The following is a 23289-nucleotide window of genomic DNA, read 5'->3' as shown; positions in this document are numbered from 1 at the left end:
GCCGCCACTATAAAAGATAGTATGGAGGCTTGTCAAAAAAATTTAAAATAGAATTACAATGTGATCCAGCAATTCCACTTCTGGGTATATACCCGAAGGAATTGAAAACATAATCTCAAAGAGCTATCTGCACACCCATATTCCCAGCATCATTACTGACAACTGCCAAGAGGGAGAAGCAACCCAAGTGTCCAACAATGGATGAATGGATAAACAAGATAGGGTATACTCATACAATAGAATATTATCCAGCCTTAATAGAAGGGAAATCCTGCCATTTGTAGCAACCTTAATGAACCTTTAAGACATTATGTTGAATGGAATAAGCCAGCCACAAAAAAACAAATACTGTATGATTCCACTTATATGAGGTATGTAAACTATAGAAACAGAAAGTAGACTGTGGTTACCAGGGGCTGGGGAGAGGAGGAACAGGAGAATTGTTCAATGAATAGAGAATTTCAGTTTTGCAAAATGAAAAAGTTCTAGAGATCTGTCACAGAACGATGTGCATACTGTTAAAACTTACCTTCTTAACCATTTTTAAGTGTACAGTAGTGTTATTTATTTTTTAACACACACACACACACACACACAGAAAAACATCTGGCACACTATTCCATAAAAACTGAGAAAGTAATTCTAATGTCTATATAGAAATATGCTAAAGACCAAGAATAACTAAAACAGTTCTGAAAAAGAACTAATATGTAAAGGAGGCAAAAATATACAGTGGAGAAAAGACAGCCTCTTCAATAAGTGGTGCTGGGAAAAATGGACAGCTACATGTAAAAGAATGAAATTAGAACACTCCCTAACACCATACACAAAAATAAGCTCAAAATGGATTAAAGACCTAAATGTAAGGCCAGACACTATCAAACTCTTAGAAGAAACCATAGGCAGAACACCCTATGACATAAATCACAAGATCCTTTCTGACCCACCTCCTAGAGAAATGGATATAAAAATAAAAATAAACAAATGGAACCTAATGAAACTCAAAAGCTTTTGCACAGCAAAGGAAACCATAAACAAGACAAAAAGACAACCCTCAGAATGGGAGAAAATATTTACAAATGAAGCAGCTGACAAAGGATTAATCTCCAAAATATACAAGCGGCTCATGCAGCTTAATATCAAAAAAACAAACAACCCAATCCAAAAATGGGCAGAAGACCTAAATAGACATTTATCCAAAGAAGATATACAGATGGCCAACAAACACATGAAAGGATGCTCAACATTACTAATCGTTAAGAGAAATGCAAATCAAGACCACAATGAGGTATCACCTCACACTGGTCAGAATGGCCATCATCAAAATGTCTACAAACAATAAATGCTGGAGAGGGTGTGGAGAAAAGGGAACCCTCTTGCACTGCTGGTAGGACTGTAAATTGATACAGCCACTATGGAGAACAGTATGGAGGTTCCCGAAAAAACTAAAAATAGAGCTACCATACTACCCAGCAATCCCACTACTGGGCATATACCCAAGAAAACCGTAATTCAAAAAGAGTCATGTACCACAATGTTCACTGCAGCTCTATTTACAACAGCCAGGACATGGAAGCAACCGAAGTGTCCACTGACAGATGAATGGATAAAGAAGGTGTGGCATATATATACAATGGAATATTACTGAGTCATAAAGAGAAATGAAATTGAGTTATTTGTAGTGAGGTGGATGGACCTAGAGACTATCACACAGAGTGAAGTAAGTCAGAAAGAGAAAAACAAACACCATATGCTAACACATATATATGGACTCTAAACAACAAAAAAATGGTTCTGAAGAACCTACGGGCAGGACAGGAATAAAGATGCAGATGTAGAGAATGGACTTGAGGACATGGTGGGGGGAGGTTAAGCTGGGACGAAGTGAGAGAGAGTGGCATGGACATATATACACTACCAAATGTAAAACAGATAGCTAGTGGGAAGCAGTCGCATAGCACAGGGAGATCAGCTCGGTGCTTTGTGTCCAACTGGAGGGGTGCGATAGGGAGGGTGGGAGGGAGATGCAAGAGGGAGGAGATATGGGAATATATGTATACATATAGCTGATTCACTTTGTTATACAGCAGACACTAACACACCATTGTAAAGCAATTATACTCCAATAAAGATGCTAAAAAAAAGAACTAATATGACTTATACTACCTGATTTCAACACTTATTTCAAGGGCCTCCCTGGTGGCACAGTGGTTAAGAATATGGGTTCAAGCCCTGGTCCAGGAAGATCCCACATGCCGCAGAGCAATTAAGCCCATGCGCCACAACTACTAACCCTGAGCTCTAGAGCCCACGAGCCACAACTACTGAAGCCCGTGCGCCTAGAGCCCATGCTCCGCAACAAGCCACCACAATGAGAAGTCCGCGCACTGCAACAAAGAGTAGCCTCTGCTCGCCACAGCTAAAGAAAGCCTGCACGCAGCAACAAAGAACCAACGCAGCCAAAAATTAATTAAGAAAAAAAAAAAAGAAGACCTACTTCAAGATAAAGCTACAGTAATCAAGGCACTGATGTAACCGGCACAAGGACAGACATAAAGATCAACAGGTCACAGAAAATCTATAAACAGACCAGTAATACAGTCAAGTGATTTTCAACAAAGTTGCTAAAATAATTCAATGGGAAGAGATTTCTCAATTAATGCTGTTGGAACAATTGAATTCCCATTTAGGAAAAGAAGAAAAGCTTACTCTAATCTTGCAAAGTACACAAACATTAACTTGAAATAAATCATAGACCTAAACATAAAATATACAACTATAAAACATCTAGAAGAAAACAGGATAAAATCTCAACAACACTAATAATCAGAAAAATGCAAATTACAGGTACAATGAGATACCACTTCACACCCACCAGAATGGCAAAAATTAAAAGACTAACAATACCAAATGTTGGCAAGTATGTGGAGAAATTGGAATTTTCAGTTGGGAACTTAAATGGTGCAACTGCTTTGAGAAACAGTTTGGCAGTCTCTCTCAAAAGTTAAACATTCACTTACTATACAACACAGAAATTTCACTCCTAACTAACCAAGAGAAAGGAACCATGTCCAGACAAAGACATGTACATGTACATGAATGTTACAGTAGCTTCACTCATAATAGCCATAAACTGGAGAAGCCCAGAAGTTCATTAACAGTTAATGGATAAATATACTATGGTATATTCATGTAATGGAACACTACTCAACAATTCAAAGCAATGAATTACTGATATGTGCAATAATATAAATGAATCCTAAGCATTCTGCTGAGTGAAAAAAGCCAGATACAAAAAGTATATACTGAAGGATTCCATTTATATCAAATTCTAGAAAGGCAAATATGATCTAGAGTGCCAAAAAGTAGATCAGTGGTTACATAAGGCCAGGGGTGGAAAAATATTGACTGTAAAGGGGATAAAATAACTTTCTGGGATGATAATAACATTTATACCTTGATCATCATGGTGGATGCACAGGTATACACGTTTCAAAAACTCATCATGCTGTATATTTAAAATGAAGAGATATTATTATTTAAATTATACCTCAATAAATTTTATCCAAAAAAATAGATTATGGAGCTGTACTGTCCAATACAGTAGCCACAAGTGGCTATTTGAATTTAAATCAATCACAATTAAGTAAAATATTCATATCCCCTGTAACAGTAGCCACATTTCAAGTGCTCAATAACCACATGTGCCTAATGTTACTACAATGGTCAGTACAAAGAACACTTCCATCATCACAAAAAGTTCTACTGGATAGCAATGATACAGAGGATCTGAATTAGACAATTATCAATTTGATATCTATATCTATCTATATATTGATATACTGTAATATATCAATAATGTTGCAAAAACTAATTTTGGAACCAAAGAGAAGAAATACTTTTCCTTCAAATATCCATCGAAACTTTATAAAAAATTAACCATATAAATTTTATAACAAACATACAAGGAAAATCTCTAACTCCCCAAAGAAATACAGTTTCACATTTGATTCCATGCAACAAAACTAGACACCCCTTTCCCAAAACACAACCTCAAAACTAATCAAACAATTTGCAAAGTTTAAAACAGTTTTTCTACCAACCTTTGGGTAAAAGTAGAAATGTAAGCTGAAAGTATATATTACTTAGAAATTGAAGATATGGAAAATATGGCAAAATCTAGGTAGTGAATATTTATTATTTGGTCAGTACCCCTTTTCTGGAAACTGTCCCTTCCACCACTATCCTCCTTAGGATGTTGCTCCATTTATATATAATTCTACTCTCCACGGTCAGACAAATCTCAGCGCTGCACCTCATGCCTGCAGAGACTAGCACTGGGGTACGCTCCTGAATCAGGTTGGGAGCCTCTGGGATTTTTGGAGTTGGCACTAGAGAGAAATGTCAGAATGGTTCCTTTCTGGTGGGTGAAACTGTAAAATGTAAAATTTGGGACCTACAGGTGTTCATGTTTTTCTAACACATGGAAAAGGCACACTGAGTATCACAGAAGGTGGCTATTCAGAAGCCTTGGAGCAGATAAGAAACAGTACCCCAACAACACTCACGTCTCTGGTGCCAGTTTTTCCTGAGACTCACTTACAGTAACTATTAATAATTACCATTTCTGCTTAACCTAATTCAAGTTGAGTTACTTTCAGTTGCAAATAAGGGTCCTGATATAACATACCAAAGCCAAAAATATACAGCCATTACCATGCTCAGAGAAAATTTCATAGCCTGAAATTAAACGAGTTTACTGCCATTTATTGAGTGGTGCTCTTTTAAGTACCTACCATACATTAACTCATTTGATTCTTATAAGAATCCCATGAGGTTAAGTGCTAGTATCCCATTTTGTACATAAGGAAAATGAGACACAGCAAGATTATATAACCTCCCACAAGGTACCTCAGCTAATAAGTAATGAAACAGATTTAGACCCAGGCAGTCTGGTTCTTCAGTGCATATCCTCAACTACTAGATCATAGTGGCTCCCATAAGTATGTTTCTTACTAAATAATAACTAAAAATAATGAAATTAAATTTGAATTAAATGCTGATGAATAAGAGAGTCACATAAGGAATTATAAGTGGTTAAAAACATTTAAAAGCGCTCAAACTCAATATTATACAAAAAAATGCAAAGTGAGATTACTTCTCACTCACTAGAATGAGAAAGATTAAGATTGCTAACACCCAGTAGAGGCAAGGATATGGGAAATAGGGACCCCATATAATGTTGAGAGGACAATTTGTCAGTATCCTTCACTAACTGCAGCTTTAGGTAATTTATTCTACAGAAACATTCACATTAAGACTGCAAGACAGGGCGGAGTCAAGATGGCAGACTAGGAGGACACGGAATTTGCATCTCTGCACAACTAGAGCACCTACCAGGGACCAGTGGGGGACCATGGACACCTAAGGGGATGAGAGGAACCCCCAGTGACCGGGTAGGACGTGAGGTGTGTGTGGGGGGCAGTGATGGGGGAGGAGAAGTGGAGGCAGGATGGGACCGGCACCCCTGAGGGGCGGCTGGGGGAGGGGAAGGGATCCCATGCCCAGAAAGGGGGGGGGACAATTAGGAAGGCAGAGGATCAAAAGGGAGCATGTCCAGGGTTTCCCCTGCCCAACTGGGCCCCCTGGGAGCCTGCAGAGATCCCGGTCCTGATCCTCTGTCCACTTAGGCCCCCTCTAGCCACGCAGGTCCTGAGAGAGTGGGAGGGAGGGAAGGGGGAGCAAAAGTAAAAGCCAGATCTCTGGGACCAGCACCCCTGAGGGGCGGCTGGGGGAGGGGAAGAGTTCCTACACCCAGCGGGACCCACCCATGGTTGGGGTCCAGCAGTGATGGGGGAGACTGTTGGGGGCGGAAGAATGGAAAGGAATGCGGCCAGCGCTTTGCCTGCCCATTTGGGCACCGGGGAGCCTGCTGCCCTTGTGGGCATCATCCTCTGCCCTCAGACCCTCCCTTCTGCTGCGCAGAGCCCAAGCCCCAGCCCTACACCCTCACCTAGGGCCCTACATCTACACTCAGAGACACCGCCTGAGACCCCCTCCAATGAGCTGGGCCTAAACCCCACCCACACACCCTCACATAGGGCCCTACCTCCAAACTCTGGAACTCCACACTCCGGAGGCCCTCTGGATGTGCTGCCTCTCCCCTTCTGCGCAGGTCCTAAGCCTAGGCCTCGCCCCCAAGGCCTCTGACAGCTGTGTCGGTCTTGAGCCTAAGCCCCGCCCCATGCTTAAACATAACCACCCCCCCACAGGTCTCACCATAGCCTAAGCCCCGCCCCTACCTAAGTTCCACCCCTGCATAAGCTCCGCCCCCAATAGCCAAGGCTTTTTTTTTCTTCTTTTAGGTTGGCATTCACTTTTACCTTGTTGTTGACTCCTTTATATTTTTATTTTTTCTAATCTTTTATTTTTCCAATTTTATTTTATTCTTTATACTTTGTTATTGTTCGTTCCTTTTGGCTTGTTCCCCCTACCCTTTTTTTTCTCTTTTTTTCTGTTGTGGTTTTCTTTTACCTTGTTGCAGTTGTTTCAATTATATTTTTATTTTCCTAATGCATTTTTTATCTTTCTAAATTTATTTTATTATTTATTCTTTGTTATTGTACTACTCCTTTTTTTCTTATTTTTTGCTGAACCGCACAGCTTGCGGGATCTTGGTTCCCAGCTGGAGGTTGGGCCTGAGCTCCTGTGGTGGGAGCACTGAGTCCAAATCACTGGACTAACAGAGAACTTCAGGGAATATTAATCAGAGTGAGGCCTCCCAGAGGTGCTCATCTCACCACCAAGATCAGCTCTACCCAACCACCTGCAAACTCCAGTGCTGGACGCCTCAGGTCAAACAACCAGTAAAACAGGAACACAATCCCACTCATCAAAAAAAAAAAACAAACAACAAAACAATGTTACAGACAAAGGAGCAAAGTAAAAACCTACAACACCAAATAAATGAAGATGAAATAGCCAACTTACCTGAAAAAGAATTAAGAGTAAGGACAGTAAAGATGATCCAAAATCTTGGAAACAGAATGGAGAAAATACAAGAAACGTTTAACAAGGACCTAGAAGAACTAAAGAGCAAACAGTGAGGAACAACACAATAACTGAAATTAAAAATACTCTAGAAGGAATCAATAGCAGAATAACTGAGGCAGAAGAAAGGATAAGTGAGCTGGAAGATAAAATGGTAGAAATAACTGCCATGGAGCAGAATAAAAAAAAAAAGAATGAATAGAAGTAAGGACAGTCTCAGAGACCTCTGGGACAACATTAAACACACCAACATTTGAATAATAGGGGTCCCAGAAGTAAAAGAGAAACAGAAAGGGTCTGAGAAAATATTTGAAGACATCACAGTTGAAAACTTCCCTAACACCAGAAGGGAAATAACCACTTAAGTCCAGAAAGCGCAGAGAGTCCCATACAGGATAAAGCCAAGGAGAAAAACTCCAAGACATGTTAATCAAACTAGCAAAAATTAAATTAAAAAAATATTAAAAGTAGCAAGGGAAAAGCAAAAAATAACACACAAGGGAATCCCATAAGGACATCAGCTGATTTCTCAGCAGAAACTTTAAAGGCCAGAAGGGAGAGGCAGGATATATTTTAAATGATGAAAGGGAAAAACCTACAACCAAGATTACTCTACCCAGCAAGGATATCATTCAGATTCGACGGAAAAACGAAAAGCTTTACAGACAAGCAAAAGCTATGAGAATTCAGGACCACCAAACCTGCCTTACAACAAATGCTAAAGGAACTTCTCTAAGTGGGAAACACAAGAGAAGAAAAAGACCCACAAAAACAAACCCAAGTCAATTAAGAAAATGGTAATAGGAACATACATATCGATAATCACCTTGAATGTAAATGGATTAAATGCTCCAACCAAAAGACAGACTGGCTGAATGGATACAAAAACAAGACCTATATATATGCCGTCTACAAGAAACACACTTCAGAGATATGGGAACATATGTATATGTATAACTGATTCACTTTGTTATAAAGCAGAAACTAACACACCATTGTAAAGCAATTATACTCCACTAAAGATGTTAAAAAAAAAAGAAATGCACTTCAGACCTAGGAACACATACAGACTGAAAGTGAGGGGGTGGAAAAAGATATCCCATGCAAATGGAAATCGAAAGAAAGCTGGAGTAGCAATACTCATATCAGATAAAATAGACTTTAAAATAAAGACTGTTACAAGAAGTAAGGAAGAACACTACATAATGATCAAGGGATCAATCCAAGAAAACATAACAATTATAAATATTTATGCACCCAACGTAGGAGCACCTCAATACATAAGGCAAATACCAACAGCCTTAAATGGAGAAATTCACAGTAACACAATAATAGTGGGGGACTTTAACACCCTACTTATACCAACAGACAGATCAACCAGGCAGAAAATAAATAAGGAAACACAAGCTTTAAATGTCACAATAGACCAGGTAGACGTAATTAATATTTTCAGGACATACCACCCAAAAGCATTAGAGTACACTTTCTTCTCAAGTGCACATGAAAAGTTCCCCAGAATAGATCACATCTTGGGTCACAAATCATATCAAGTGTCTTTTCCAACCACAACACTATGAGATTAGAAATCAATTATACACACAAAAGAAAAACCTGTAAAAAAAACATAAATACAAGGAGCTAAATAGTGTGCTGCTAAATAACCATAGATTACTGAAGAAATAAAAAAATACCTACAAACAAATGACAAAAAAACCACGATGATACAAAACCTATGGGATGCAGCAAAAGCACTTCTAAGATGGAAGTTTATAGCAATACAATCCTACCTCAAAAAACAAGAAAAATCTCAAACAATCTAACCGTACATCTAAAGGAACTAGAGAAGGCAGAACAAACAAAACCCAAAGTTAGTAGAAGAAATAAAGATCAAAGCAGAAATAAATGAAACAGAAACAAAGAAAACAATAACAAAGATCAATAAAACTGTAAGTTGTTTGAGAAGATAAACAAAATTGATAAACCTTTAGCCAGACTCAGCAAGAAAAAGAGAGAGGACGCAAATCAATAAAATTAGAACTGAAAAGGAGAGATTACAACTGACACCACAGAAATACAAAAGATCATAAGAGACTACTATAAGCAGCTATATGCCAATAAAATGGACAACCTGGAAGAAATGGACTAATTCTTGGAAAAGTACAACCTTCCAATATTGAACCAGGAAGAATGAGAAAATATAAACAGACCAATCACAGGTAATGAAATTGAAACCATAATGAAAAATCTTCCAACAAACAAAAGTCCAGGACCAGATGGCTTCACAGGGGAATTCTATGAAATATTTAGAGAAGAGGTAACACCCGCCCTTCTCAAACTCTTCCAAAAAACTGCAGAGGATGGAACACTCCCAAACTCATTCTACGAGGCCACCATCAGCCTGATATCAAAACCAGACAAAGATACTACAAAAAAAGAAAATTACAGACCAACATCACTGATGAATATAGATGTAAAAATCTTCAACAAAACACTAGCAAACAGAATCCAACAGCACATTAAAAAGACTGTACAGGAGCTTCCCTGGTGGCGCAGTGGTTGAGAATCCGCTTGCCAATGCAGGGGACACGGGTTCGTGCCCCGGTCGGCGAAAATCCCACATGCCGGGGAGCGGCTGGGCCCGTGAGCCATAGCCGCTGAGCCTGCGCTTCCGGAGCCTGTGCCCCGCAACGGGAGAGGCCACAACGGTGAGAGGCCCGCGTACCACAAAAAAAAAAAAAAAGACTGTACAGCATGATCAAGTGCGATTTATCCCAGGGATGCAAGGATTCTTCAATATATGCAAAACAATCAATGTGATACACCATATTAACAAATGAAAGAATAAAAACCATATGATCATCTCAATAGATGCAGAAATAGCTTTTGAAAAAATTCAACATCCATTTATGATAAAAACTCTCCAGAAAGTGGGCATAAAGGGAACCTACCTCAACATAATAAAGACCATATATGACAAACCAGCAGCCACATCATTCTCGATGGTGAAAAACTGAAAGCATTTCCTCTAAGATCAGGAACAAGACAAGGAGGTCCACTCTCGTCACTATTATTCAACACAGTATTGTAAGTCCTAGCCACAGCATTCAAAGAAAAAGAAATACGAATTGGAAAAGAAGAAATAAAACTGTCACTGTTTTCAATGACATGATACTATACAAAGAAAATCTGAAAGATGCCACCAGAAAACTACTAGAACTAATGCATTTGGTAAGGTTGCAGGATACAAAATAATGCACAGTATCTCTTGAATTCCTATACACTAACAGCGAAAGATCAGAAAGAGAAATTAAGGAAACACTCCCATTTACCATCACAACAAGAAGAATAAAATACTTAGGAATAAACCTACCTAAGGAGACAAAAGACCTGTACTCAGAAAACTATAAAACACTGATGAAAGAAATCAAAGATAACATAAACAGATGGAGGGACATACCATGCTGCTGGATTGGAAGAATCAATATTGTGAAAATGACTATACTACCCAAAGCAGGGTAGTTCAATGCAATCTCTATCAAGTTACCTATGGCATTTTTCACAGAACTAGAACAAGAAATTTTACAATTTATATGGAAACATAAAAGACCCAAATAGCCATAGCAATCTCGAGAAAGAAAAACGGAGCTGGAGGAATCAGGCTCCCTGACTTCAGACTATACTACAAAGCTACAGTAATGAAGACAGTATGGTACTGACACAAAAGCAGAAATACAGATCAATGGAATAGGATAGAAAGCCCAGAGATAAACCCATGCACATATGGTCACCTTATCTTAGACAAAGGAGACAAGGATATACAATGGAGAAAAGACAGTCTCTTCAATAAGTGGTGCTGGGTAAAATGGACAGCTACATGTAAAAGAATGAAATTGGAACACACCCTAACACCATACACAAAAATAAACTCAAAATGGATTAAAAACCTAAATGTAAGGCCAGACACTATAAAACCCTTAGAAGAAAACGTAGGTAGAACACTCTTGACATAAATCCCAGCAAGATCCTTTTTGACCTATCTCCTAAAGGGAAATAAAAATAAACAAATGGGACCTAATGAAACTTAAAAGCGTTTGCACAGCAAAGGAAACCATAAACAAGACAAAAAGAACCCTCAGAATAGGAGAAAATATTTGCAAATGAAGCAACTGACAAAGGATTAATCTCCAAAATATACAAGCAGCTCATGCAGCTCAATATCACAAAAACAAACAACCCAGTCCAAAAATGGGCGGAAGACTTAAATAGACATTTTTCCAAAGAAGACATACAGATGGCCAACAAATGCATGAAAAGATGCTCAACATCACTAATCATTAGAGAAATGCAAATCAAGACCACAACGAGGCATCACCTCACACCAGTCAGAATGGCCATCATCAAAAAATCTAGAAACAATAAATGCTGGAGAGGGTGTGGAGAAAAGGGAACCCTCCTGCATTGTTGGTGGGAATGTAAATTGATACAGCCACTATGGAGAACAGTATGGAGGTTCCTTAAAAAACTAAAAATAGAACTACCGTATGAGCCAGCAATCCCACTACTGGGGATATACCCTTGAAAACCGTAATTCAAAAAGAGACATGTACCACAATGTTCATTGCAGCACTATTTACAATACCCAGGACATGGAAGTAACCTAAATGTCCATCAACAGATGATTGGATAAAGAAGATGTGGCACATATATACAATGGAATATTACTCACCCATAAAAGGAACAAAACTGAGTTATTTGTAGTGAGGTGGATGGACCTAGAATCTGTCATACAGAGTGAAGACAGTCAGAAAGAGAAAAACAAATACCGTATGCTAACGCATATGTATGGAATTTAAAAAAGCAGTACTGATGAACCTAGTGGCAGGGCAGGAATAAAGACGCAGACGTAGAGAACAGACTTGAGGGAAGACTTGAGGGCACGGGGTGGGGAAGAGAAAGCTGGGATGAAGTGAGAGTAGCACTGACATATATACACTACCAAATGTAAAGCGGATGGCTAGTGGGAAGCTGCTGCTTAGCACAGGGAGATCAGCTCGGTGCTTTGTGACGACCTAGAGGGATGGGATAGGGAAGGTGGGAGGGAGGCTCAAGTGGGAGGGTATATGGGGATATATGTATACATATAGCTGATTCACTTTGTTGTGCGGCACACAAACACCATGGAGCATTTATACACCAATAAGGATGTGAAAAATAAATAGAAAAAAAAAGAATTACCATATAACCTAGCAATTCGACTTCTGGGCATTTACCCAAAGGAATTGAAAGCAGCAACTCAAAGAGATATTTGTATATCCCTGTTCAAAGCAGCATTATTCATAATAGCCAAAAGCTGGAAGGAAACCAAACATCCACTGATGGATGAATGGATAAACAAGATGTGTATACATACAATGGTGTATTATTCAGCTTTAAAAAGGAACGAAATTCTGACACAGGCTACAATGTGGATGAACCTCGAGGACATTATGCTAAATGAAATAAGCCAGACACAAGAAGACAAACACTGTATGGTTCCACTTATATGAGATATGTAGAATAGTCAAATTCATAGAAACAAGAAGGTATATAGTTTGTTTTGCAAGAAGAAAATATTCTGGAGATTGGTTACACAATAGTGTAATACACTTAAAAATGGTTAAGACAGTAAATTTTATGTGTATTTTACTACAATTAAGAAAAGATGTATTTAAATAATTAATGCCTGCATCTAATTACAAATTTCCCCAAATCTGGTATACCTGTCTCTCTGATGAGCTGGGTAAGTTTAGGACGTAAGTCCCAGTTTATTATCACCCCCATCAACCATCAACTCACTCTCAGACTACACTCCACTACACCTCCACTGTAGTGGAATTTTGCCTTCACTATAACTGATCCAGACCAGAAATGAGGCAGTCTAAAGATTTCTGAGAAATAAAAACAAATAGAGGACTTCCGGGAAGATGGCGGAAGAGTAAGACGCGGAGATCACCTTCCTCTCCACAGATACACCAGAAATACATCTACGCGTGGAACAACTCCTACGGAGCACCTACTGAACGCTGGCAGAAGACCTCAGACCTCCCAAAAGGCAAGGAACCCCCCACGTACCTGGTTAGGGCAAAAGAAAAAACTAAACAGAGACAAAAGGATAGGGACGGGTCCTGCACCAGCGGAAGAGAGCTGTGAAGGAGGAAAAGTGTCCACACACTAGGAAGCCCCTTCGCGGGTGGAGACTTCGGGAGGCGGAGTGGGGGAGCTTGGGAGCCGCGGAGGAGAGCACAGCAACAGGGGTGCGGAGGGCAAAGCGGACAGATTCCAGCGCAGAGGATCGGGCCGACCGGCACTCACCAGCCGAGAGGCTTGTCTGCTCGCCCGCCAGGGCGGGCGGGACTGGGAGCTGAGGCTCCGGCTTTTGTCGGAGCGCCTGGAGAGGACTGGGGTTGGCGGCGTGAACACAGCCTGCAGGGCGTTGGTGCGCCGCAGCTGGCCGGGAGAGAGTCTGGGGAGGGGTCTGGACCTGCGGAAGAGGCAAGAGACTTTTACGTCCCTCTTTGTTTCCTGGTGCACGAGGAGAGGGGATTAAGAACGCTGCTTGAGAGAGCTCCAGGGACGGGCGCGAGCCGTGGCTAAGAGTGCGGAGCCCAGAGACGGACATGGGACGCTAAGGCCGCTGCTGCCGCCGCCAGGAGGCCTGTGTGCGAACACAGGTCACTAGCCACACGCCCTTCCGGGGAGCCTGTGCAGCCCGCCACTGCCAAGGTCCCGGGATCCAGGGACGGCTCCCCCGGGAGAGCGCACGGCGCGCCTCAGGCTGCAGCGTCACGCCGGCCTCTGCCGCTGCAGGCCCGCCCCGCACTCCGTGACCCTCCCTACCCCCCGGCCTGGGTGAGCCAGAGCCTCTGAATCAGCGGCTCCTTTAACCCCGTCCTGTCTGAGCAAAGAACAGACGCCCTCCGGCGACCTACACGCACAGGCGGGGCCAAATCCAAAGCTGAGCCCCTGGGAACTGTGAGAACAAAGAAGAGAAAGGGAAATCTCTCCCAGCAGCCTCAGAAGCAGCGGATTAAAGCTCTACAATCAATTTGATATACACTGCATCTGTGGAATACCTGAATAGACAACGAATCATCCCAAATTAAGGAGCCCTGTGGATGAAAGGCTCTTGGTGCTGCAGCCAGGACTCAGTGCTGTGCCTCTGAGGTGGGAGAGCCAACTTCAGGACACTGGTCCACAAGAGGCCTCCCAGCTGCACATAATATCAAACAGCAAAAATCTCCGAGAGATCTCCATCTCAACGCCAGCACCCAGCTTCACTCAACGACCAGCAAGCTACAGTGCTGGACATCCTATGCCAAACAACTAGCAAGACAGGAACACAACCCCACCCATTAGCAGAGAGGCTGCCCAAAATCATAATAAGTCTACAGACACCCCAAAACACACCACCAGACGTGGACCTGCCCACCAGAAAGACAAGATCCAGCCTCATACACCAGAACACAGGCACTAGTACCCTCCACCAGGAAGCCTACACAACCCACTGAACCAACCTTAGCCACTGGGGACAGACACAAAAAACAACAGGAACTACAAACCTTCAGCCTGCCAAATAAAAAAAGGAGACCCCAAACACAGTAAGATAAGCAAAATGAAAAGACAGAAAAACACACAGCAGATGAAGGAGCAAGATAAAAACCCACCAGACCTAACAAATGAAGAGGAAATAGGCAGTCTACCTGAAAAAGAATTCAGAATAATGATAGTAAGGTTGATCCGAAATCTTGGAGATAGAATGGACGATAGAATGGACAAATTGCAAGAATCAGTTAACAAGGACCTAGAAGAACTAATAAAGATGAAACAAGCAACGATGAACAACACAATAAATGAAATTAAAAGTACTCTAGATGGGATCAATAGCAGAATAACTGAGGCAGAAGAACGGATAAGTGACCTGGAAGATAAATAGTGGAAATAACTACTGCAGAGCAGAATAAAGAAAAAAGAATGAAAAGAACTGAGGACAGTCTCAGAGACCTCTGGGACAACATTAAACGCACCAACATTCGAATTATAGGGGTTCCAGAAGAGGAAGAGAAAAAGAAAGGGACTGAGAAAATATTTGAAGAGATTATAGTTGAAAACTTCCCTAATATGGGAAAGGAAATAGTTAATCAAGTCCAGGAAGCACAGAGAGTCCCATACAGGATAAATCCAAGGAGAAATACGCCAAGACACATATTAATCAAACTGTCAAAAATTAAATACAAAGAAAACATATTAAAAGCAGCAAGGGAAAAACAACAAATAACACACAAGGGAATCCCCATAAGGTTAACAGCTGATCTTTCAGCAGAAACTCTGCAAGCCAGAAGGGAGTGGCAGGACATATTGAAAGTGTTGAAGGAGAAAAACCTGCAGCCAAGACTACTCTACCCAGCAAGGATCTCATTCAGATTTGATGGAGAAATTAAAATCTTTACAGACAAGCAAAAGCTGAGAGAGTTCAGCACCACCAAACCAGCTCTACAACAACTGCTAAAGGAACTTCTCTAGGCAAGAAACACAAAAGAAGGAAAGGACCTACAATAACGAACCCAAAACAATTAAGAAAATGGGAATAGGAACACACATATCGATAATTACCTTAAATGTAAATGGACTAAATGCTCCCACCAAAAGACACAGATTGGCTGAATGGATACAAAAACAAGACCCATATATTTGCTGTCTACAAGAGACCCACTTCAGACCTAGAGACACATACAGACTGAAAGTAAGGGGATGGAAAAAGGTATTTCATGCAAATGGAAACCAAAAGAAAGCTGGAGTAGCAATTCTCATATCAGACAAAATAGACTTTAAAACAAAGACCATTAGAAGAGACAAAGAAGGACACTACATAATGATCAAGGGATCGATCCAAGAGGAAGATATAACAATTGTAAATATTTATGCACCCAACATAGGTGCACCTCAATACATAAGGCAAATACTGACAACCATAAAAGGGGAAATCGACAGTAACACATTCATAGTAGGGGACTTTAACACCCCACTTTCACCAATGGACAGATCATCCAAAATGAAAATAAATAAGGAAACACAAGCTTTAAATGATACATTAAACGAGATGGAGTTAATTGATATTTATAGGACATTCCATCCAAAAACAACAGAATACACATTTTTCTCAAGTGCTCATGGAACATTCTCCAGGATAGATCATATCTTGGGTCACAAATCAAGCCTTGGTAAATTTAAGAAAATTGAAATTGTATCAAGTATCTTTTCTGACCACAACGCCATGAGACTAGATATCAATTACAGGAAAAAATCTGTAAAAAATACAAACACATGGAGGCTAAACAATACACTACTTAATAATGAAGTGATCACTGAAGAAATCAAAGAGGAAATCAAAAAATACCTAGAGACAAATGACAATGGAGACACAACGACCCAAAACCTGTGGGATGCAGCAAAAGCAGTTCTAAGGGGGAAGTTTATAGCAATACAAGCCCACCTTAAGAAGCAGGAAACATCTCGAATAAACAACCTAACCTTGCACCTCAAGCAATTAGAGAAAGAAGAACAAAAAATCCCCAAAGCTAGCAGAAGGAAAGAAATCATAAAAATCAGATCAGAAATAAATGAAAAAGAAATGAAGGAAACAATAGCAAAGATCAATAAAACTAAAAGCTGGTTCTTTGAGAAGATAAACAAAATAGATAAACCACTAGCCAGACTCATCAAGAAAAAAAGGGAGAAGACTCAAATCAATAGAATTAGAAATGAAAAAGGAGAGGTAACAACTGACACTGCAGAAATAAAAGAGATCATGAGAGATTACTACAAGCAACTCTATGCCATTAAAATGGACAATCTGGAAGAAATGGACAAATTCTTAGAAATGCACAACCTGCCAAGACTGAATCAGGAAGAAATAGAAAATATGAACAGACCAATCACAAGCACTGAAATTGAAACTGTGATTAAAAATCTTCCAACAAACAAAAGCCCAGGACCAGATGGCTTCACAGGTGAATTCTATAAAACATTTAGAGAAGAGCTAACACCTATCCTTCTCAAACTCTTCCAAAATACAGCAGAGGGAGGAACGCTCCCAAACTCCTTCTACGAGGCCACCATCACCTTGATACCAAATCCAGACAAGGATGTCACAAAGAAAGAAAACTACAGGCCAATATCACTGATGAACATAGATGCAAAAATCCTCAACAAAATACTAGCAAACAGAATCCAACAGCACATTAAAAGGATCATACACCATGATCAAGTGGGGTTTATTCCAGGAATGCAAGGATTCTTCAATATACGCAAATCTATCAATGTGATAAACCATATTAACAAACTGAAGGAGAAAAACCATATGATCATCTCAATAGATGCAGAGAAAGCTTTTGACAAAATTCAACACCCATTTATGATAAAAACCCTGCAGAAAGTAGGCATAGAGGGAACTTTCCTCAACATAATAAAGGCCATATATGACAAGCCCACAGCAAACATCATCCTCAATGGTGAAAAACTGAAAGCATTTCCACTAAGATCAGGAACAAGACAAGGTTGCCCACTCTCACCACTCTTATTCAACATAGTTTTGGAAGTTTTAGCCACAGCAATCAGAGAAGAAAAGGAAATAAAAGGAATCCAAATCAGAAAAGAAGAAGTAAAGCTGTCACTGTTTGCAGATGACATGATCCTATACATAGAGAACCCTAAAGATGCTACCAGAAAACTACTAGAGCTAATCAATGAATTTGGTAAAGTGGCAGGATACAAAATTAATGCACAGAAATCTCTGGCATTCCTATATACTAATGATGAAAAATCTGAAAGTGAAATCAAGAAAACACTTCCATTTACCATTGCAACAAAAAGAATAAAATATCTAGGAATAAACCTACCTAAGGAGACAAAAGATCTGTATGCAGAAAATTATAAGACACTGATGAAAGAAATTAAAGATGATACAAATAGATGGAGAGATATACCATGTTCTTGGATTGGAAAAATCAACATTGTGAAAATGACTCTACTACCGAAAGCAATCTATAGATTCAATGCAATCCCTATCAAACTACCACTGGCATTTTTCACAGAACTAGAACAAAAAATTTCACAATTTGTATGGAAACACAAAAGACCCCGAATAGCCAAAGCAATCTTGAGAACGAAAGAAGGAACTGGAGGAATGAGGCTCCCAGACTTCAGACTATACTACAAAGCTACAGTTATCAAGACGGTATGGTACTGGCACAAAAACAGAAAGATAGATCAATGGAACAGGATAGAAAGCCCAGAGATAAACCCACGCACATATGGTCACCTTATCTTTGACAAAGGAGGCAGAAATGTACAGTGGAGAAAGGACAGCCTATTCAATAAGTGGTGCTGGGAAAACTGGACAGCTACATGTAGAAGTATGAAATTAGATCACTCCCTAACACCATACACAAAAATAAGCTCAAAATGGATTAAAGACCTAAATGTAAGGCCAGAAACTATCAAACTCTTAGAGGAAAACATAGGCAGAACACTCTATGACATAAATCACAGCAAGGTCCTTTTTGACCCACCTCCTAGAGAAATGGAAATAAAAACAAGAGTAAACAAATGGGACCTAATGAAACTTAAAAGCTTTTGCGCAGCAAAGGAAACCATAAAGAAGACCAAAAGACAACCCTCAGAATGGGAGAAAATATTTGCAAATGAAGCAACTGACAAAGGATTGATCTCCAAAATTTATAAGCAGCTCATGCAGCTTAATAACAAAAAAACAAACAACCCAATCCAAAAATGGGCAGAAGACCTACATAGACATTTCTCCAAAGAAGATATACAGAGTGCCAACAAACACATGAAAGAATGCTCAACATCACTAATCATGAGAGAAATGCAAATCAAAACTACAATGAGATATCATCTCACACCAGTCAGAATGGCATCATCAAAAAATCTAGAAACAATAAATGCTGGAGAGGGTGTGGAGAAAAGGGAACCCTCTTACACTGTTGGTGGGAATGTAAATTGATACAGCCACTGTGGAGAACAGTATGGAGGTTCCTTAAAAAGCTACAAATAGAACTACCATATGACCCAGCAATCCCACTACTGGGCATATACCCTGAGAAAACCATAATTCAAAAAGAGTCATGTACCAAAATGTTCATTGCAGCTCTATTTACAATAGCCCAGAGATGGAAACAACCTAAGTGTCCATCATCGGATGAATGGATAAAGAAGATGTGGCACATATATACAATGGAATATTACTCAGCCATAAAAAGAGACGAAATTGAGCTATTTGTAATGAGGTGGATAGACCTAGAGTCTGTCATACAGAGTGAAGTAAGTCAGAAAGAGAGAGACAAATACCGTATGCTAACACATATATATGGAATCTAAGAAAAAAAATGTCATGAAAAACCTAGGGGTGAAACAGGAATAAAGACACAGACTTACTAGAGAATGGACTTGAGGCTATGGGGAGGGGGAAGGGTAAACGGTGACAAAGCGATAAAGAGGCATGGACATATATACACTACCAAACGTAAGGTAGATAGCTAGTGGGAAGCAGCCGCATAGCACAGGGAGATCAGCTCGGTGCTTTGTGACCGCCTGGAGGGGTGGGATAGGGAGGGTGGGAGGGAGGGAGACGCAAGCGGGAAGAGATATGGGAACATATGTATATATATAACTGATTCATTTTGTTGTGAAGCTGAAACTAACATACCATTGTAAAGCAATTATACTCCAATAAAGATGTTTAAAAAAAAAAAAAAAAAAAACAAATAGAAAGGGGCCCACATGTGCACACTTTCTTAAAGACTTTTTTAAGATTTTTACTTACTGTTTAACAATAATTTAGTTTAACTGTAAAAGTACACTACTGGCATAAGAAACAAAATCGGAGTAAATAAATGTAAATTCAGCAAAAAAAAAATTAATTTTAAAAAAAAGGAATACAGTTTCAAACAAGTGTTAAACTTGCAAAAATAAATGAGTTCTAAAATTCAATGATCACAAAACTGGAAAAACAGGTACACTTACATACATTTCTGGTAGCATTCTAAACTATTTTTTCCTAGAAAACAATCTAATAAAAGTCTAACAAGAACTATCAAAACTCTTCTTTTTAACATTCATAAAATATCCTGGGGGCTTCCCTGGTGGCACAGTGGTTGAGAGTCTGCCTGCTGATGCAGGGGACACGGGTTCGTGCCCCGGTCCAGGAAGATCCCACATGCCGCGGAGTGGCTGGGCCTGAGCCATGGCTGTTAAGCCTGCGCGTCCGGAGCCTGTGCTCCACAACGGGAGAGTCCACAGCAGTGAGAGGCCCGCATACCGCCAAAAAAAAAAAAAAAAAAAATATATATATATATATATATATATTCTGATCAGTTAATTCTGCTTTGGGGAACACATGTCATGAAAATACCCCTAAGTAATGGTAACAACACAATGAAAGGAGTACCAAGATATCGGCACAATGCTATTAACAATATAAAGCTTTTCAAACATATACATACACCAAATAGTAGAAGAGTCAAATTGTAGCATAGAGCTCCAGTGTAATAAAGTTATTAACACTGAAAATTATGTAGACTAAGCCAATATTCAGAAATGTATATAACAGTCTTAAAAATAAAAAGCACGATATGGATTCACTGATTACAACTATGTAAAGTATGTATGTCTGTGTTCATTTACAAAGATTAGAAATTAATGTGAAATGATGTAACTTTATATCCTTTAAATTCTTATTTCTGTAAGGTTGTTTAAATTCATGATAGACAAAATAAATATAATAGATCTCAACAGTCTATCTTAAAAAACAGTATTTTAACTATACATTCTAGTAACTAAATACATATTTCACAAGTTTAAGTAAGGCTTGTCAAGATTATTTCTTTTGTCTCTAATCTTATCCAAACCTGCTCCATCCAATTTTATTCATTAAGAAACATACAATGTTTAGTAGTTCACCTCAGATCTAAGGAATTTTTAAAAAGAAAAAAAAAAAGAACTTATGAGAAATAAATTTTGAAAAAGTTTCACATTTAAACACAAACTTCTGTGAACTGTCTACATTATTTATTTAGTACATAATATGCCCTGAAACTTAGAATAGCATCACATACCTGATGCAATGACAGGATCTTTCATAAGCTCCCTAGTTATTGGACATATAAATTCATCAGGAATTTCAGAGGAAAGCGTTTTCATCTTTGTCCTGAGCTCTTCAATTTTCCGCAGAACTTTACTACGCAGCCCTAGAGATTCTGAAAAGAAATTATTCTGTTAGGGCTGGAGAACTATTACTTCTAACCTTTATGCAAGTCTTCAGCAAAGAGAAATTTCATCTACTACAACCAAAAATCTTCAGACATCCAGTTTTACCACATGGAACCTTTTCTTTATAAATTCTTTAATCAATATTTGTAGTATAGAATACTGTGTGATTAAAATAACTCAGCAAGTTTATTCTAAATAACTTTTGATTCTCAAAGTTCCTCAAGAATTTCAGATTGCCCAAATACTAATATACCACACAAAATCAGAAAAGGCTCATTATTATAGGTTAATTTATTTAGACAACAAAAAATTTCCTAAAAATCATTTCTAAAGATGTTCAATTTGATAATATAAAAATTCCATCTATTTTTAAACATTATGAAGTTGGGTATATTACTTGCTGATTCTCATATGAAACACAATCTCAAATAAAGTTCATATGTTTGTCCAAGACTCTACACGTATGTTTCATTCATTTGTATTACTTTTATCTTAAGTTTTTAAAATTATCTTAGTTTTTAATTTCGGGAAGATTAATACAATGAAGTTTAGGAAGTTTAGTGTGATTATCTGTTTATATTTTTAGATAATCTAGCTGACAGTTCTATTTTAGGTGGAGGTGTTTGGAGGGTGTAGGGTGGGTAGGAAAAAAGAACAACATTTCAGAACACCTCAGAGTTCCCATAAAAAGCCAAATCAGCTTTCTTTCTGATTGGAAGGTAATTCTCCATGTGTTTATACACACCTTATGACACCTTTTGTCTAGCAATCTTTTCAAGGATGTCTGCAAACTTACTTGGAAGCTAGAGATAGTGTTTCCCTCCCAGTCTGAGAGCAGATTTGTTTCCTGACAAGAACAAAGATAATGTCTTCCTCTTGGACTAGTTTGCTAGCAGTTCCTTTATACGATTGGAGGGGGGTTTCATAAACTCAGGGTTCCTCAGCTATGACACCAACACAAATTGCCCCCACAAGACTAGGTGGAAAGGGCAACCAATTTAAATATGAAGCTCATGCTGCCTGCTGTGCCATGAGTAATAAACTGTTCAAATCTATTTGGACTCATTGACCATATCTATGCAAGTATGGTAAGTCAACCTAGCAGCTGCCTACATCTTAGGAACTGCTTTACTGCTTTCCTATGACTTACCTCCTATGTAATTCATTGAAACAAAATTGAGGATTTTTAATACAATTTTTTAAAAGCACCATGTTATAAACACTTTTATAATTGGACTAATTAAACAGGACTAATTAAACACATTAATAATTACGTAACTACTAAAATAATTAAGTCATATCATTTAAGGGGAAAATTATACAACATGTAATAAGGATATAGAGGTATTTAATATTCTGAAAACAATATATATATTACCCTGTCGAATATACATGTGTGCCAATATTTAGAATGTTTATTAATAAAGAATATAGAAACCCTATTTCAAAATGTACTGGATAAGGTTAAATTGTGTGTTACCCTTTTCTAATTTTAATGTCATTTAAGAATGCCCTCAGGCAAGCAGTTACCAAATCATATCCACAGAACTTGGCCAGAAGAAGACATCTCCTTTTGTGATTGGGGTTTGGCAGTGAGTGTTATTAAACTTAATTGCTCAGAAAGAAAAGACCCTTACCAGCTGAGGGCTAGTAAACCCTGAGTATGGGCAATGGGCAATATTTAGCTATATTTACTATAACTCTGAAAAGGCATCTGGCTATTAATAAGATGACAAATTAAATAGGCTATCACCTCCTGTACCCTCTTCCCCATCCCTGGAAATGCTACATAATTGAGAATTGATGGAGTGTGGACACAAATAACCATCAAAAATACAAAACAAAATTCAGAAAACCCTCAAGGAAACAGAACTAACTAGGTTCCAGAGTAGGGGATGGGAAAGAGCTTAAAGC

The 23289-nt window shown here is 39.0% G+C and overlaps 1 protein-coding gene across 6 annotated transcripts in view; it reads right to left on the bottom strand.

Annotated features, from left to right (window-relative positions):
* The window catches only part of WDSUB1 (WD repeat, sterile alpha motif and U-box domain containing 1), an 83257-nt gene that overhangs the window by 22915 nt on the left and 37053 nt on the right, over positions 1-23289 (bottom strand). For all 6 annotated transcript variants that reach the window (XR_011246545.1, XM_060016736.1, XM_060016735.1 and 3 more), the window contains one exon: positions 21222-21362. Coding sequence is in view for 5 of the 6 variants with exons in the window: in XM_060016736.1 (XP_059872719.1) it covers positions 21222-21362 (141 nt within the window). In the remaining variant the exon portion in view is untranslated. The remainder of the gene's footprint in view (positions 1-21221; positions 21363-23289) is intronic.

This window comes from Delphinus delphis, chromosome 7 (assembly GCF_949987515.2).
Source record: "Delphinus delphis chromosome 7, mDelDel1.2, whole genome shotgun sequence".
In the NCBI taxonomy this organism is placed as follows: domain Eukaryota; kingdom Metazoa; phylum Chordata; class Mammalia; order Artiodactyla; family Delphinidae; genus Delphinus; species Delphinus delphis.
Note: the sequence above shows the minus strand (reverse complement) of the source record. Positions and strands in the feature narration are given on the sequence as shown.